The sequence below is a fragment of the Equus asinus genome, chromosome 12 (genome assembly GCF_041296235.1).
Source record: "Equus asinus isolate D_3611 breed Donkey chromosome 12, EquAss-T2T_v2, whole genome shotgun sequence".
NCBI classification, from domain to species: Eukaryota; Metazoa; Chordata; class Mammalia; order Perissodactyla; family Equidae; genus Equus; species Equus asinus.
Window position 1 is genome coordinate 80651288 of NC_091801.1, and position 13883 is coordinate 80665170.

The window sequence follows — 13883 nt, forward strand, 5'->3', positions numbered from 1 at the left end:
TGAGCCAGTCACCTGCCCCTTTCCTTTCTGTACTGGCTCCCTTGTGCCTTTCCTGTGCACAAGCTAATACACTTTTACTTCTTTTCTCCAGTTTGTTGTCTCACTTGATTTCCATCCTAGTGGACAACAAGAATCCAATGTGCAAATAACATTTTGGTGACCATGAAGGGATGGGACAGGATAGGACTTTCTTGAGTCCTGGTTGAAGATTGGATGGGCCCAGCACTGGACCAGCCTGGCTGCCCAAATGTGGACATAAGTGGCCACAGCCAAACCTTTGTTTCAGACTCCAGCGTTCCGTGAGTCAGGTCAAGGCCTGGGAGACAATGCCTCCAGTTCTGACCAACTTTCTTAACGTCTCCCTCTTTTCCTTCTCTCTCTCTTTTATCCTCTTTAGGAGAATCTCCTCTCCTCTGGTTTCAGGGGCACTGTGAGCCCTTGGGTCAGTCATTAGCCTGATAATCTGGTTTTTCTGGTTTCAGAGAGTCCGCATTCCACCTCTGGGAGCTCTCTTCTAGTTCTGGACTGGATCACTTCTGCCCTCTGTTGGCGGTCCTGGTTTCTGTTAATCTGTTTGGACACTGGAAGTGATTCCAGGTTGACCCCTGGGTCAGTCCTCTGACTGGCAAGGCTGCAGCCTCTGGTTTCACAGAGACCACCGTCCACCCCTGGGAACTCTCCTCTGGTTTTTGGGCATCTGGAGTGATACCAGGTTGGCCCCTGGGTCAGTCCTTTGACTGACATCTGGAACCCTGTTTTGTCTCCTGTCAAGAAACTGTTGAGAATTTTTAGGCGCCTATGAGTCAGCTACGGGGACAGGAGACCTGTAATTTATTCTGTAAACTGTCCTGCCCAGGAACTTTTGTTTGCATGAACCCTTATCTTGGCAACCCTTAGGAAGATGCCATGAGGGTGAGGCCTGATCACCTCTTTCCTTTCTTTGTCTGTCTTGTTCATCACCGCCTCTGCTACCACCATGTTGAGGTTAAGTTCAGGCTGGACCTGAGGAGAACCTAGACCTTCTGAAAAATCAAAAACTTGAAAACATTTGCCAGGGACTTGACTTGCAACCCTGGCATTAGGAACCCTGGCCCCTGGCCCACTCCAGGCCTTTGCCTCTTGCCCCCTGTGCTTGCCTTGTTCTGGCTCAGGGACTAAGTGTCCAGGCTAAGTGGGACTTGACTAAATCTTCTAATTATATTGATGCCCACTATTGGGCTCTGCACCCTTCTCTGGGCCACTGTCAGTCAGACACCAGCTTTACCACCATGGGGAACGCCCCAAGCATTCCTGGAGATTCACCCCTCAGGTGCATATTAACTAATTAGAAACACTTTCAATTGGATGGCTTATGCCCCAGAAACTCCATCTTGGAGAAAACTTGAGTGGTTTCTCTGTGCCTTTGTGAGGTAGTTGGACAGGTATATCAACCTATAATGTCACTTAGGTTACAGCCTAATTTCTGAGAAATCAACAGCAATTGTCCTAAAAAAAAAAATCTTTGCAAGGCTGGAAATGCAATTCTAGAGGCAGTTCAGGTTCGACCCATTTCCCTTATCTCAAAGAGCTTGCAAATCCTCTGAGGAATATCTAGCCCATCGCTAATTCCTAGGACTGAAGAAAAGAAAGGAAAAGGGCTGGCCCAGTGGCATAGCAGTTCTGCACGCTCCACTTTGGTGGCCTGAGGTTCACTGGTTCGGATCCTGGACATGGACCTATGCCCCGCTTATCAAGCCATGCTGTGGCAGGTGTCCCACATGAAAAATAGGGTAAGATGGGCACAAACATTAGCTCAAGGCCAATCTTCCTCAGCAAAAAGAGGAGGATTGGTGGCAAATGTTAGCTCAGGGCTAATCTTCCTAAAAAAAAAGTATTCTCTGTTTCTAGAACTCAACTAACTGCCTCATCAATGTCCCAAATAAAAATAAGAAACTACCTTGGAAATAATAATACATAATAATTTTTTTTAAAAAAGCAGGAAAAAAGGCAGTAAGAGGACCTCTGTCAAAAATCTAACATCTTGAGTGTCTTCTCCACAAATATTAGTAAAAAGGCTCGACACAAAATTTGGATTCATGACTAGTGTATTACTGTACCTGATTCATGGCAGTAATTTTAAAACAATAGGTTTGAAGGCTCTGTGTACATGTGTCTACATGTATGTTATATATGTGTGATATCTAACGTCTGGATGGTAAAATTTCTAAAGAGCTCTATTCAATTGGCTTAAAGTAAGCACTTATATAAATTATTTCTAAAGGTCATAGAAACTAATCCAAATGCCTTTCAAGTTAACATGATATAAATTAATCTTTGGTAAGTGAAGCTTATTGAAAATTGTTGATTTTATTAAAATGGACATTTCCTCAGAGTTACCAGCATCAGATATGATGAAGACATACAGATATGATGAAGACATACAGCCTGTATCTGTGATGTTATCTCTATTACAAAATTGATTAGCAGAAACAATAGCTTAAAAAGATGGCTAATTTTGTCTAATGTCTCATGAAGTTTTGTAGACAACCTAAATAATTATGGGGAATGAGTAAACTAAATAGATGTGAAAAAGATAAAAGTGCTGGGTGAACTTTTCATGTGATATGGCATATATATTTAAGATAATGTCTAAAGTCTCTCTGGTGACTTGAAACTTTGAAGTTTTACTAGGTAAAATTGAATGATAAAAAAACCTTATTGACTATCTGGGTCATTTTTCAAATAAGATAAAAATACCAAAACATTATCACTAAACACGTCTAAGATTATCTACTTTTGGCTTCTTATTACAAAGAAACTAAAAGATGTTTGGGTCTATTAGTAAAAATGCCATGATTTTTATTACAAATTGTAATATGATGTAACATGTTTCTAGAAATTATAAAAAAGTATTTATAAATTTGCCAAGCCACAGAATGCTAATGTAAGGGAAAGTTCATAATTGCTTAATTTTTAGTTTTCACTAAGGTCTGTAAGGGTTAAAAATTGTAATTAACATAAGAATAAGTTTTAACATAAAAAGTAAGCTGTTGCAAAAATTAAAACTTGATTTTCTTTCTCTTAAAAGGGATAATTTTCTTAAACTCTTAGTCTGCTCTTGACAAAGAGATTATAAAAGGTTTTTATTCACCTTTGAGTAAGTTTACCTAAAAGACAGAAGATCTATGTCTTGTTAAAATAATTTCCTATGTTCAAAAAGATTGAGTTCTCGCTATTAAGACTTTTTTGACTATTTTAACTTTCTGTTTGTCCTTGACTATTTCTGTTGTCACTTTGATTGAATGGATAGCTGAGCATTATTTCACAGTGAGCATTGTTTAAAAATTCTAAAACATTTCTAAAATTCTGAGTTGTCTTGGTTGTCAGCCATAATTGTAATTATTATCTTGAAGTGTTATATGTCACAGAAGTAGCAAAGTTTCTTTGTCAATTGCCCTTTTGAGCCTTTTGTCACTTGCAGATAGTTGCTGTTTTTACTGATGCTTTTGCAAACATGTTTCATCCTCAAAGAGATTCATGGAATGGACTCTGACACTTACTCTAGAATCAGGTTTGTGATAAACTTTCAGATCATAAAGCTCAACAGGGTATGAAATTACAGACTCTAATGGGGAAACTGATGACTTCATGAAACTGCTAACAGAAGATTAAGATCAAGAATCAATTGCACAGGACTGAATGAACTGATGAGGATGATTATAATTTATACGACTTTCAGTTTGAGATAGTGCTGATTTTTTGATCTTTTGTTTAGTTTTCTTTCCTCATTTAAGGAAATTTTTCACGTTTCTCTCATGCTAACTATGATTTATAGAAATTTGGTAAATTATACCTTTGTAAGCAGAACTGAAACATTTATCATTTTTCTCCCTACTTGATCCCTCCAGAATTTGGAAACTCTTAAGGAGTGAGTATTGTTTTCATGATAATATAGTTATTTGCATAAATTCAATAAGAATCTGTTCTTCATATAACAGGACATAATTGGAAACATTGTTTATAATACTAAGGCTTTGACAGGAATGTCATATTTGAGAGAAACATACAGACCCAGATACGACAAGACAGCTTTTGAGGAGTAAAGGTTGACTTTCTGAAATAAAGTAACTTGGAAATATTGGCCTGGTACCTTGCTTACAGAGTTCCCAGAAACATTTCTGGGTGAGGAAAGAACATCACTCCTCTGGCAGGTACAAGGAACCTCAAGGATCTGTAGGTACTGCAGGGAGAGTCTGATGGCAAGACCTTGGCTTGGCTTTCCTGGCCTCAAGAGGCCTTTAAAGTTCAATCTGAGATTCTTTTTAAAAGTTCCTGCAAAGCAGATTTGAAAGAACCTATATAATCAACTTCTATTCTTGCTGTACTTACGTAAATAATTTGAGAAAGTTTCATTGAAACTAGACCTATTTCGCAAACCAATGAGTCTTAGTTGGCTATCTTTGGTAAAAGTGAGAGTGATTTTAGAGAGAAAAATTATGTTTCAATGGAAACTATAGTATACATTCATGGATATTAGATTCTAGTTCTGATAATTATCTTTGAAGTTTTTGTTTCCTATCTGTAAACTGGATCAATCTTGAATTCTTCCAGTCTCCTGAAATATCTGGCTACAAATCTCCAAACTAATGTTTTCAATTTTTCCCTCATCATTTTCATTTGAAATCATTGAGAACTGAACCTGCCCTTTTCCCGAAGTCCTGCAGACTGAAGCTGGCCAACTTGATATAAACTCAAGAGAGACTCATGTCTGTTGCTGTGTAAGCCACTCAGAAAGATACCTGATGACATCATCAGAGGCATTTCAAGCTACAAAAGATGCTTCAACTCTATTGTCTAGAAATATTTTTGGCTGGCTGCTCCTGGGGTCAGAAACTGGTTTATAATATGCTCCCACCATTAATCTTGTTTTTCTTTTTGCTTCGCTAGAAATGATTTATGTTAATAACTCAGGGAAGGTTGAGACCAACATCTGGGAAATCTATGAACAAATGTCCTGGCTTCACTCATATAATCAAGAAACAGACCCAAGTTGGGCATGATCACTCATGAAGGGTACCCTCCCAGCCCTCACCTGGTTCTTTCCCTTCTTGGGAGCCCTGGTAATCATCCTACTCCTATTAATTTTTGGCCCCTGTCTTTTTAACCTCTTGTCAAGTTTGTGTCCTCTAGGCTCCAAAAATTCCATATTATACTGATAGTCTCGCAAGGGTTCTAGCCACTTCCAACAGCTGACCCACCTTGTCCTCATTCTCATTCTTACTGGACCCTGCAACAAGCTGAAAAAGATTTTCACTCCTCCCAGATATAGAGACCCCTTCTCAACACCCACTGTCATCAGGAAGTAGCTTCAGAAAATGAGACCTTCACCCATGATCATTAAGATTAAGGAGGATAAAATTTCTCAGGGCGGAATGAGACAGGAACCAGCCTAATTAGATAGAGCCATCTGCAAGGCCCCTCGCCTAACAAAATAAAGCCCCTAACCAATCTGCAAGATAGGAGAGTCAGATAAAGATCAGCAAGATCCACATTCAGCAGTCTTGGGACTTTCCTGGGCCTACACATGCTCCCTAGCACTCAGGAGTTCTCTGAAGGTGACCCTAGCCCCATTAGCATACTAAAACTCACACCCAGTGGTGGAGAGCTAGCATGCTAATAGTACATGCACCACATGAGGTGGCATGTTGAACAACAGCTCTGGCTCAAGCACAACCCCACCTCTACATGTCATGACAAGGCACTCCTCCCTAGTCTTTGCCTAATAAAAGCCCCACAATCCCACTCCCTAACAAGCTGATCACCTGTCCCTTTCCTTTCTGCATCTGTTCTCTTGTGCCTCTCCTGTGCACAAGCTAATAAACTTTCATTTTTTTACCCCCGTTTGTTGTCTCTCTTGTTTTCTATCCTGGGGGGCAACAAGAACCCAATGTGCTGGTAACACTATCAACAATTTTATGCTGTATCTCCATCAGATGAGCCATGCTGTGTCCCAGCGAGGCCACAGGAAGAGACACAGTGATACTTTTGAAGGTTGGGGACAGCGTGCACAGCTTGCAGAAGCACAAAGGCTACAAGGCAATCAGAAAGAGCCCCAAGGGAGCATCAATGTTGGCAGAAGGGGAATGAGAGTGGGAGGTTAGCCCCCACCTCCCAGCTCCCATGCCAGCACTCATGCAGTCTCTTCTTAAAGCTAAATACTGTCACCACTAAGAGCCCCATCAGCCACAGCTCCCTTGTTTTGGCAGCCAGAGCTTCCCCACCTATTCAATGGCTGAGGTCACAGTTGCTTCCTCCCATGCTGGGCTCCTTGGCTTTGTGAAATCACATAGCTATCTTGCCCATTTTAGATGGGTGCCTCATCATTAATATGAAAGTTAATAAGGCTCACTTGCATTTGCAGACCACTTTCCTAATAACAATTTTAGATTGCATGTCAGATTCTTTTTATGCATTATATCTCTCAACTAATAAATTTATGAAGTTGTTTTTCTTCTTATCATTAGTGAGTGGTGAAATAGAGGCCTAGAGAGGTCAAAGATTTTGCCAAAGGCCACACAGCTCCAAAGACTCAACTCAGGGATAGGACTCAAATTGAGAACTGTCTGACCACAAAGCTCATGTCTTAACCAGTAAGTACCACACATTCCTATCCTGCAGCTCATTTCATACTTTCAACCACTCAGGCATTTGTAGATGAGCAACCTGAGACCCAACAAGTTGAAATGACCCTTCCCAAGGTCACTGAGATAGTCAGTGCCATGGTTAGACCTTGAATGTGGGTTTTCTGATTTTAAAACCATTATTCCTTTACACTGGACATCACTTTTCCTCAAACTTAGATTAACCAGTGAGATGAGCAGAATGGAAGCACATAGATGCTTATGAAGACTCACTGACCTGTGGGCCAGCTACTCCGGGGGCCCCTGGGAGGCCTCTGAGACCAGCATCTCCCTGGAGCAGGGACAAAAGGAAAAAAGTCAAGAATGAGTATCTAGCACCCATGCTCAGAGTCATCAGCAAGCCATCACCACCACACACTATTTACTGATTTTCCACTGGGATTTCCCTGTCCCCACACCCACCCCAGCATGTCTGAGCAAAGGATGTGGTCAAGTCATGGTACAGGTGTGGTCGTGCATTCATTGGCATAACTCAGGACTAATGTGGTTAATTGGTGGGGTAGCCAGTCTCCAAGATGATCCAATGACCACTTCCTCTCTTATTCACACCCTACAGTTGGCTCGTCCCATTTGCTCAAGAGAGACAGTGTCAGGATCTCCAAGATAATGTACTTCTTTGCAGTGATAAAGACTGTTTCCCCTTTTCTGCTTACCTTTTTCCCTTCTGGGCCTTCTCTCCCTGGCTTTCCTGGGAGACCTTTGTCCCCTTTAAAACCTGGCAGACCAGGGAGGCCTGGGGGGCCTGGAGGGCAGTCATTGCACACATCCTGAGAGAGAGAGTAAGTAATAGTTACTTGTAAAGCAAAAGGTGGTCAGAGCTCCTCCGTCTCCAGACAGCAGGATGCCAGCAAATGATGGAAAAGCAAACAGGCGGACAGAGTCATCACCCCCCCACACACTTCGTGTCACCCTTTACGTTTCTCTCTCTCTTCATCATAAATTAGATTTTAGTGCTGATATATCTGGATTATCACATCATTTCTCCCTACTTCTTGCCAGGTAGACTGCTGGAAAGATAGCCCAGGACAATGATGTCAAAAGTACACATACCAATATCTGTGAGCATCTAAAAACAGCCACAGCACAGATTCAATGCAAACATTTAGTATTGCTGAAAATAGCATGCTCTGTCCCTAAGGCTAGAGACAAAACAAGGCTGGAAGCTGTGTTCTCTGTCTCGTGGGTTTCCCTAAGTGGTTTCTGAACAAAGAAGCAGAACAAGGGAAGTAAGGGCCAGACACCCTCAGGACTTTCCTGTGGCGACAGACACCCAATCTGACCATGGCTGGCATTATTCTTTGTCTAAAGTAGGCATTTAATAAATGTTCCTGGAATTGAGATTTTCTCTACTTCTTTGAGGCAAGTAAGTGCTGTCTCTAGAGTGAATTTCAAGTTTTCCCAGCCCAGGGCACATGTTTTCTACTTTGTCTGCATCATCTCTAGATCTTACAGTTTGGAGCTCAGTATGTACCAAATAAAACACACTGGTGTGAACACACTCTGGCCTAACTCATATGCCAGAGTCTTGGGTTGCGTCTTCTCTCCAATCCTCACTCTTCCTCCTCCTTCTGTCTCGTGATAAGGGTTACATGAGATAATACAATGAAGACACCTGGAATAGCGTCAGATGATTCCTAGTACATTTGGCTATTACTATTAATTCATGTATTCACTCAGGGACTCCCTCAATGGAAAAACTACTTGCAGAGCATCCGCCCTGTTAGGCTCTCTGCCTTTCTGCTCTGTGACCACAATAAGTATGCATCTTAAAGAGCTCATGGATAAATGCTGTCAACTGACACAAAATAAATGCATTAACTAGGGCCTTTCAAATGCTCCACTAGAGGGATCTGCACAAGCACCTGGAAGCTGTGCTTGTTCATAGTCAAGAAGGTGATGTTTCAGGTGAATTAGCATTCATTCTGGTCTCTAATTCAGGATGGAAGAGTTTTTCCATCACAAAAGCAACTCTGAATGGCCTGCCTTCCTTTTACTTCTTCATTTCTACTCAACCTTTGAAGATTCTTAAGAAATTTCCTACTCCAAGAAGCCTTCCTGATTGTTTCAGACTGGGGATAAATTCCTGTTCCCATGGATGCGAGGAATTCCCACTATGGAAGCCTTTGTCTCACTGTTGAGGTGGTCTGTTTATAAGTCCATCCCGTCCTCACCAGGCAAAAGGAAAGTGTGAGCTCTCAGAAGACAGAGGTAGAGATGTTTTATCTTTGTACATCCAATTCATAGCAGATGGCCTTCCACAGAGCATGAGTTCAATAAATGAATGAGCCAGCCCACCTGACTGACCCACTGATCACTAAGTTTTTGGTGTCCTGTACCATCTTCCTTTAGTGGGTGATTTGAGCAGTTGGTAGAATTTTTGTTTTTGGAGGGTGGAGAGTGATAAATATTGGGGTATATAAAGCAAAGGTGAATGAGTTAAGTGAAGTATGGTATTTTGGGTTGCTGTTTTTTGCTGGGAGGAGTAGCAGAGCTGGGAGAAATTCACCCATTCCTAGATCTTCTCTTACAGTTCTTTAAAATGAGATGCATCCATGAAACACTGCAACAATGGTTATATGGATTATGGGAATGGACCTAGCCTGGTAGCCGCAGAAGTTCTGGCCACTGAGATTTTGCTAGACTTGGAGGGTTCAGTGGCTATTAGGAACCATTCTTTGCAGTGGGATCCACGGTATGAAGTGATTATATCTGAGTCATGTGAAATCTCACTACTCTCCCATTTCTTTCTAATTTCTGGCAGTGCTAACTCTTCACCTGAATCTGTCTTCGTCACAGATTCTGTGCAGGACTGTTCCCTGAAGACCAGAGCTGTCAGCAGCCCCAGCATCCCTTAGACTTACCAGTGAGGGGGCTGGACTTTCTGCGCTGGCTGATTCAGTCCTGGAATCTGTGAACCCAGGGCAAGAATAGCCCTCAGGCTGAAGTCTCACCAATGCTCACCTGGGGCCTCCCCTCCCTCCTGACCCTGGGCTCCTGGCACGACCTTGAGACTAGACAGGGTTCTGCTTCAAACCAGATGGGCTCACCCAGACCACACGGCAGCCTCTGCCCACCTGAGACCACAGTTTCACCTCTCTGAGCCTCAGCATCCTTATGTGTGAAATGGAGACCTCAAACTCTGGTGAGAAGTAAATGAGATAATGAATGGAAGATGCCAGATGACATGACTGGCACGGTGAGAATGCAATGAATTTTAGCTGCTACACTTAGTTTTGGTTATAGTTTTCCTCCCTAAATCTGTTGCCTTGCTCCATTCACAGATCAGATGCCCTTGACCATCAATACTGGCCCCCAGCTCCTCAGCTTAACAGACTTATCTCAGGCAAGTCACTTAATCCCTTTGAGTCTATTTCCCTATCTGTTAAGGATCATTCTCCTACCTTAGGAGATTGTTGCAAAATCTTAATGAAATAATGCTTGCAAAGCTCCTAGCATGTTGCAGGGTTCCCTGTGTGTTATCTATAAATATTGATTTCCTCCAGTCTCTAACTTCCTCCTTCTGTTTGAGATGTTTTCTGCACGTGGCTCTCTGGGTCGTTGTATTCAGTGTGGTACAGCACACCAAGTAAGCACTCAATAAAAGGTGGAGAAAGGAGAGGAATGCTGTAGTCTTTGCTATGGGGAAAAACAACTCTTGCTTCCCAGGAGTAGAAATAACCTCCAGGTCATCTCATCCAACCTCTCGTTGCACACCTGAATCTTCACTGCCAGAGGGTTGTGTAACCTACGTTTCAAACCTCTGGGGACAGGCGGGGGCCTCACTCCCTGCCTGTACTTGATCAGGCAGCTGTCAGGAAGTTCTGGCTCACACAAAGATAGTCGGATAGCAGAGGGGTAAGGGCAGGGTTTGGAGTTGAGTCTCACACTGGGTTTGAGTCTTGGCTCAGCCACCATCCAGCTCTGTGACTATGAACAAGTCACTTGCTCATCTGTGTTCAACCTTCTCTGTAGAATGCAGATAGTAACAGTACCCTCCCACAGCACTGTTTGTGAGGATTGGATGAAATAACATTTATCCAAGGGAATCATCTAATGGAGACATCCTGAGGATGACCTCCCTCGGCACAGATGCAACTATGGAAGTTCATTTAACAGGGACTCTCAGGAGATGAATTTTCTACCCAGGCAGTTTTCCAACTATCAGAGTGAGGTATATGATGTCATAAAATTCTTTGGGGCAGAGGTAAACATTCTGTAATAAAATATGCCTTTTCAACAAGGGAGGGACCTGCCACCAGCCACCTGGACCAGACCAGCAGGCATTAACCTACACCATAAAGATGCCTGCAGCTGATTATAAAATACAGAGCTATGATAGTCAACTCTGCCAACCTGAGCAAACCCGCCTGCCAGGGCTGTTGTCTACAGGGTTTCCAGGCAAAGCGCAGCTCTGCGGGAGGAGAGCATCTCAGATGCCACCTTGAATGTAGATGCTTATATTCCCTCTGCGGTTCCTACCTGCTCTGACGAACAAAACTGCATCCTTTATCAAGGAAGGAATATTGATTTGACTAAATATCTGTCTCAACTCTGCAGCTATGAAGCATAATGCTTAACTCCCAAGGTACTCACTCCTGTTATCATTGGCATAAAGACTGGGACATCTTGAGGTTGAAATCCTTGGGGTGGTGGGGACCCAGGCTGATGCAAACCCAATTCCTTCCAGAGTGACAGAATTATGGAAAATGATCTAGGCTAATCAAAGTCTGTAATAAACAAAGGGATTAAATCAATATATAATGATTTCTTGTCATGTCATTGACCGTGGGAAAACTCTCTCTCATCAATAAAAATCAGAAAAGATTGCCCTACTTCCTTTCATTTTTTAATAAAATATATAAATTTCCATGAAGGCATCTCAACGTTTAGAGAGAAGAAAAGTCCTAGGCTTTTGAGAAGGTTTTCTTTTCTCTTTTGTTTTTCCTCCCTTGCTCTCATGCATGAACTAGGTATTTTTTGACATCATTCAAGGGTTTTTCAGAATACAGCAAGTAAAGGAAGGGCTGATCACACAAGCACTAAGCTTCACCCAAAACTAAGACAAAGGCAGCCAAAAGGTCCTTTACACTCATTGCAGCGAGATTCTCTTTCTGAAACACACATCTTACCCCATCTCTGTCTGGCTCACAGCCTTTCCTAGCTCTCCACCATTTAAGACCTGAGGTCCTTGGCCAGGCACCTGGGCATCCAGCATTCATTGCCCTATGTCAGCAGAGTTAGGCTCAACTTCTCAGGGCCTCTGGCACTCACAGAGAAAGTGCACATGGTTCTGAAAACAGCTAAGTGTGCACTCAAATTTAGACGCGTCCCAGCTGAAGGGCCAGGCGGCTGCCTTCACCTTCTGCAACTGTGTTCTGGCCATTGCACCAGTAGGACCCACACCCAACCCATTTGACTCTGCCTAAGGCATTCTTTAAAGAACATGAGGCAGTCCTGTGTGGGGTTAAAGGTCAGTCTCTGGAATCAGTGAGGAGTGGCTTCCATTCCCAGAAATCACTGGCCCTCATGGTGTCCCAGTTTCCTTACATGCACGACAAGAACATAAACAGTACCAACCCGATAAAGTAATTGTGAAAACTGAATCAGAGATGTACATTGGGTATTTAGCACAGCACTGCCCAGGAGAGCTTTCTGTGATGATGGAAAGGCTCTGTATCTGCACTGTCCAATAAGATGGACTCTAGCTGTATGTAGCTACTACGTACCTGGAATATGGCTAGTGTGACCAAGGACCTGAAATTTTAATTGTATTTAATTTCACTTAACTTAAATTTAAATTAACACATGTGGCCAGTGGCTGCCATGTTGGAAAGTGGATTTAGCACATTGCTGGATACATAATGACTTCTCAATAAATGATGTTATTATCATTAATACTATAATGTAGTTGTTCTGAGAAAAAAAGAGAACACTTATTATTGACATCTTCAATCCCCATCACCATTTTCAAAATGCATGCACATATGTTCTATGCTTTTACCTTAACCAAGAGATTGATGTCCCCTGGAGACAGGAATGGAGAGGGGCCCTGCCAAAGTAAAAATAAATAAGTACAGACATATACACATGCATGCATACAGTATATTCCAAGCTCCTTGAGACAGTGAAAGGCCTTCAAAATGTAAGCTGTAACTCATAACACATCTGTGCCATGCACAGGAGGCAAACAGCCAGTCCCAAGCCTGGGAGCCACAGAAAGAAGACCCTTCTGAGGCAGCAACAGCACAGGCTGCCAGTCCTAGCCAAGTCTGACTGCTATTGGCCTTTCTGGTCCCCAGTCTCCTTCTGCTGGCCCCTTCTCTTCTCCTGGTGGTCTTTCCTCCCCCCCGCCACCATCAAAACCCAAAAGGTCATATGGGTACTGTGCGAGGCAAAGCGACGGACTATCCTGGATTCCCCAGATGGGTAACAGCTGTTGCTATTAGTCATTCCAACCCAGTATGAATTTAAAGCAATTTCTTCAGCTCCCCCAGGTGAAATAGCATTTTGAACCTCATCCATCATTATCGGTTGAAAGTCTTTTAACTCTGGGAAGGAGATTTCAGAAATCAGGAGTAATTACAAAGCCTCTGAACGTCTGTAGGTGTCTGCCAGTCACCAAATTCACATTCAAACCCACTGTGAGATGGAGTGTGGCTTCTTATGATTGTGGCCAGCCGGGAGCCCAAAATGGAGGGGAGGCTGAGTTCCAATTAGGAAGCAAGGAAGACAAGGCTGCGAAGGAAAATGGAAATTAAAAGGCAGATACTAAAGGGAAAAAGGGAATCTGAGGGAAGAATCGGAGATTGGCCTGCTACTTTGAAAACTTCAGATTTTGCAATGGAAAGAAGACCAGAGAGTCCATTCTCCAGAGGCAAGGTGGTAGATTTTCCTCCAGAATATGAAGGGCTGTGGACACAATTGAACTTGCCATGGTTGATTTCTTGATTAAGTTTGAGCTCACGTCTATGAGTTCTGAGTTGAATATAGCATCTTGGGGAGGCTGAAACCAAGAACAATTTTCCTGGCTTCCCCCCTTCTCCAACCCCACAGGGTTTCTGCCACATCTTGTGGCTAACAAAAGCCACATGACAGTGGCATCATACAAGTTTGCATAGAACCTCGGTAGTGGCTGGGGACATGTTTGTGTTGTTTTCTGTGCGGATACACTCAAGTATCTGATCAACCCTCTGGGCTGTGGCA

At 42.8% G+C, this 13883-nt stretch overlaps 1 protein-coding gene across 3 annotated transcripts in view; it reads right to left on the reverse strand.

Moving 5' to 3' along the window:
- The window catches only part of COL22A1 (collagen type XXII alpha 1 chain), a 292948-nt gene that overhangs the window by 56389 nt on the left and 222676 nt on the right, over positions 1–13883 (reverse strand). For all 3 annotated transcript variants that reach the window (XM_070481652.1, XM_070481651.1, XM_070481653.1), the window contains 3 exons: positions 12682–12729; positions 7334–7447; positions 6898–6951 (listed from right to left, as the gene is read on the reverse strand). In XM_070481652.1, the coding sequence (XP_070337753.1) occupies positions 6898–6951; positions 7334–7447; positions 12682–12729 (216 nt within the window). The remainder of the gene's footprint in view (positions 1–6897; positions 6952–7333; positions 7448–12681; positions 12730–13883) is intronic.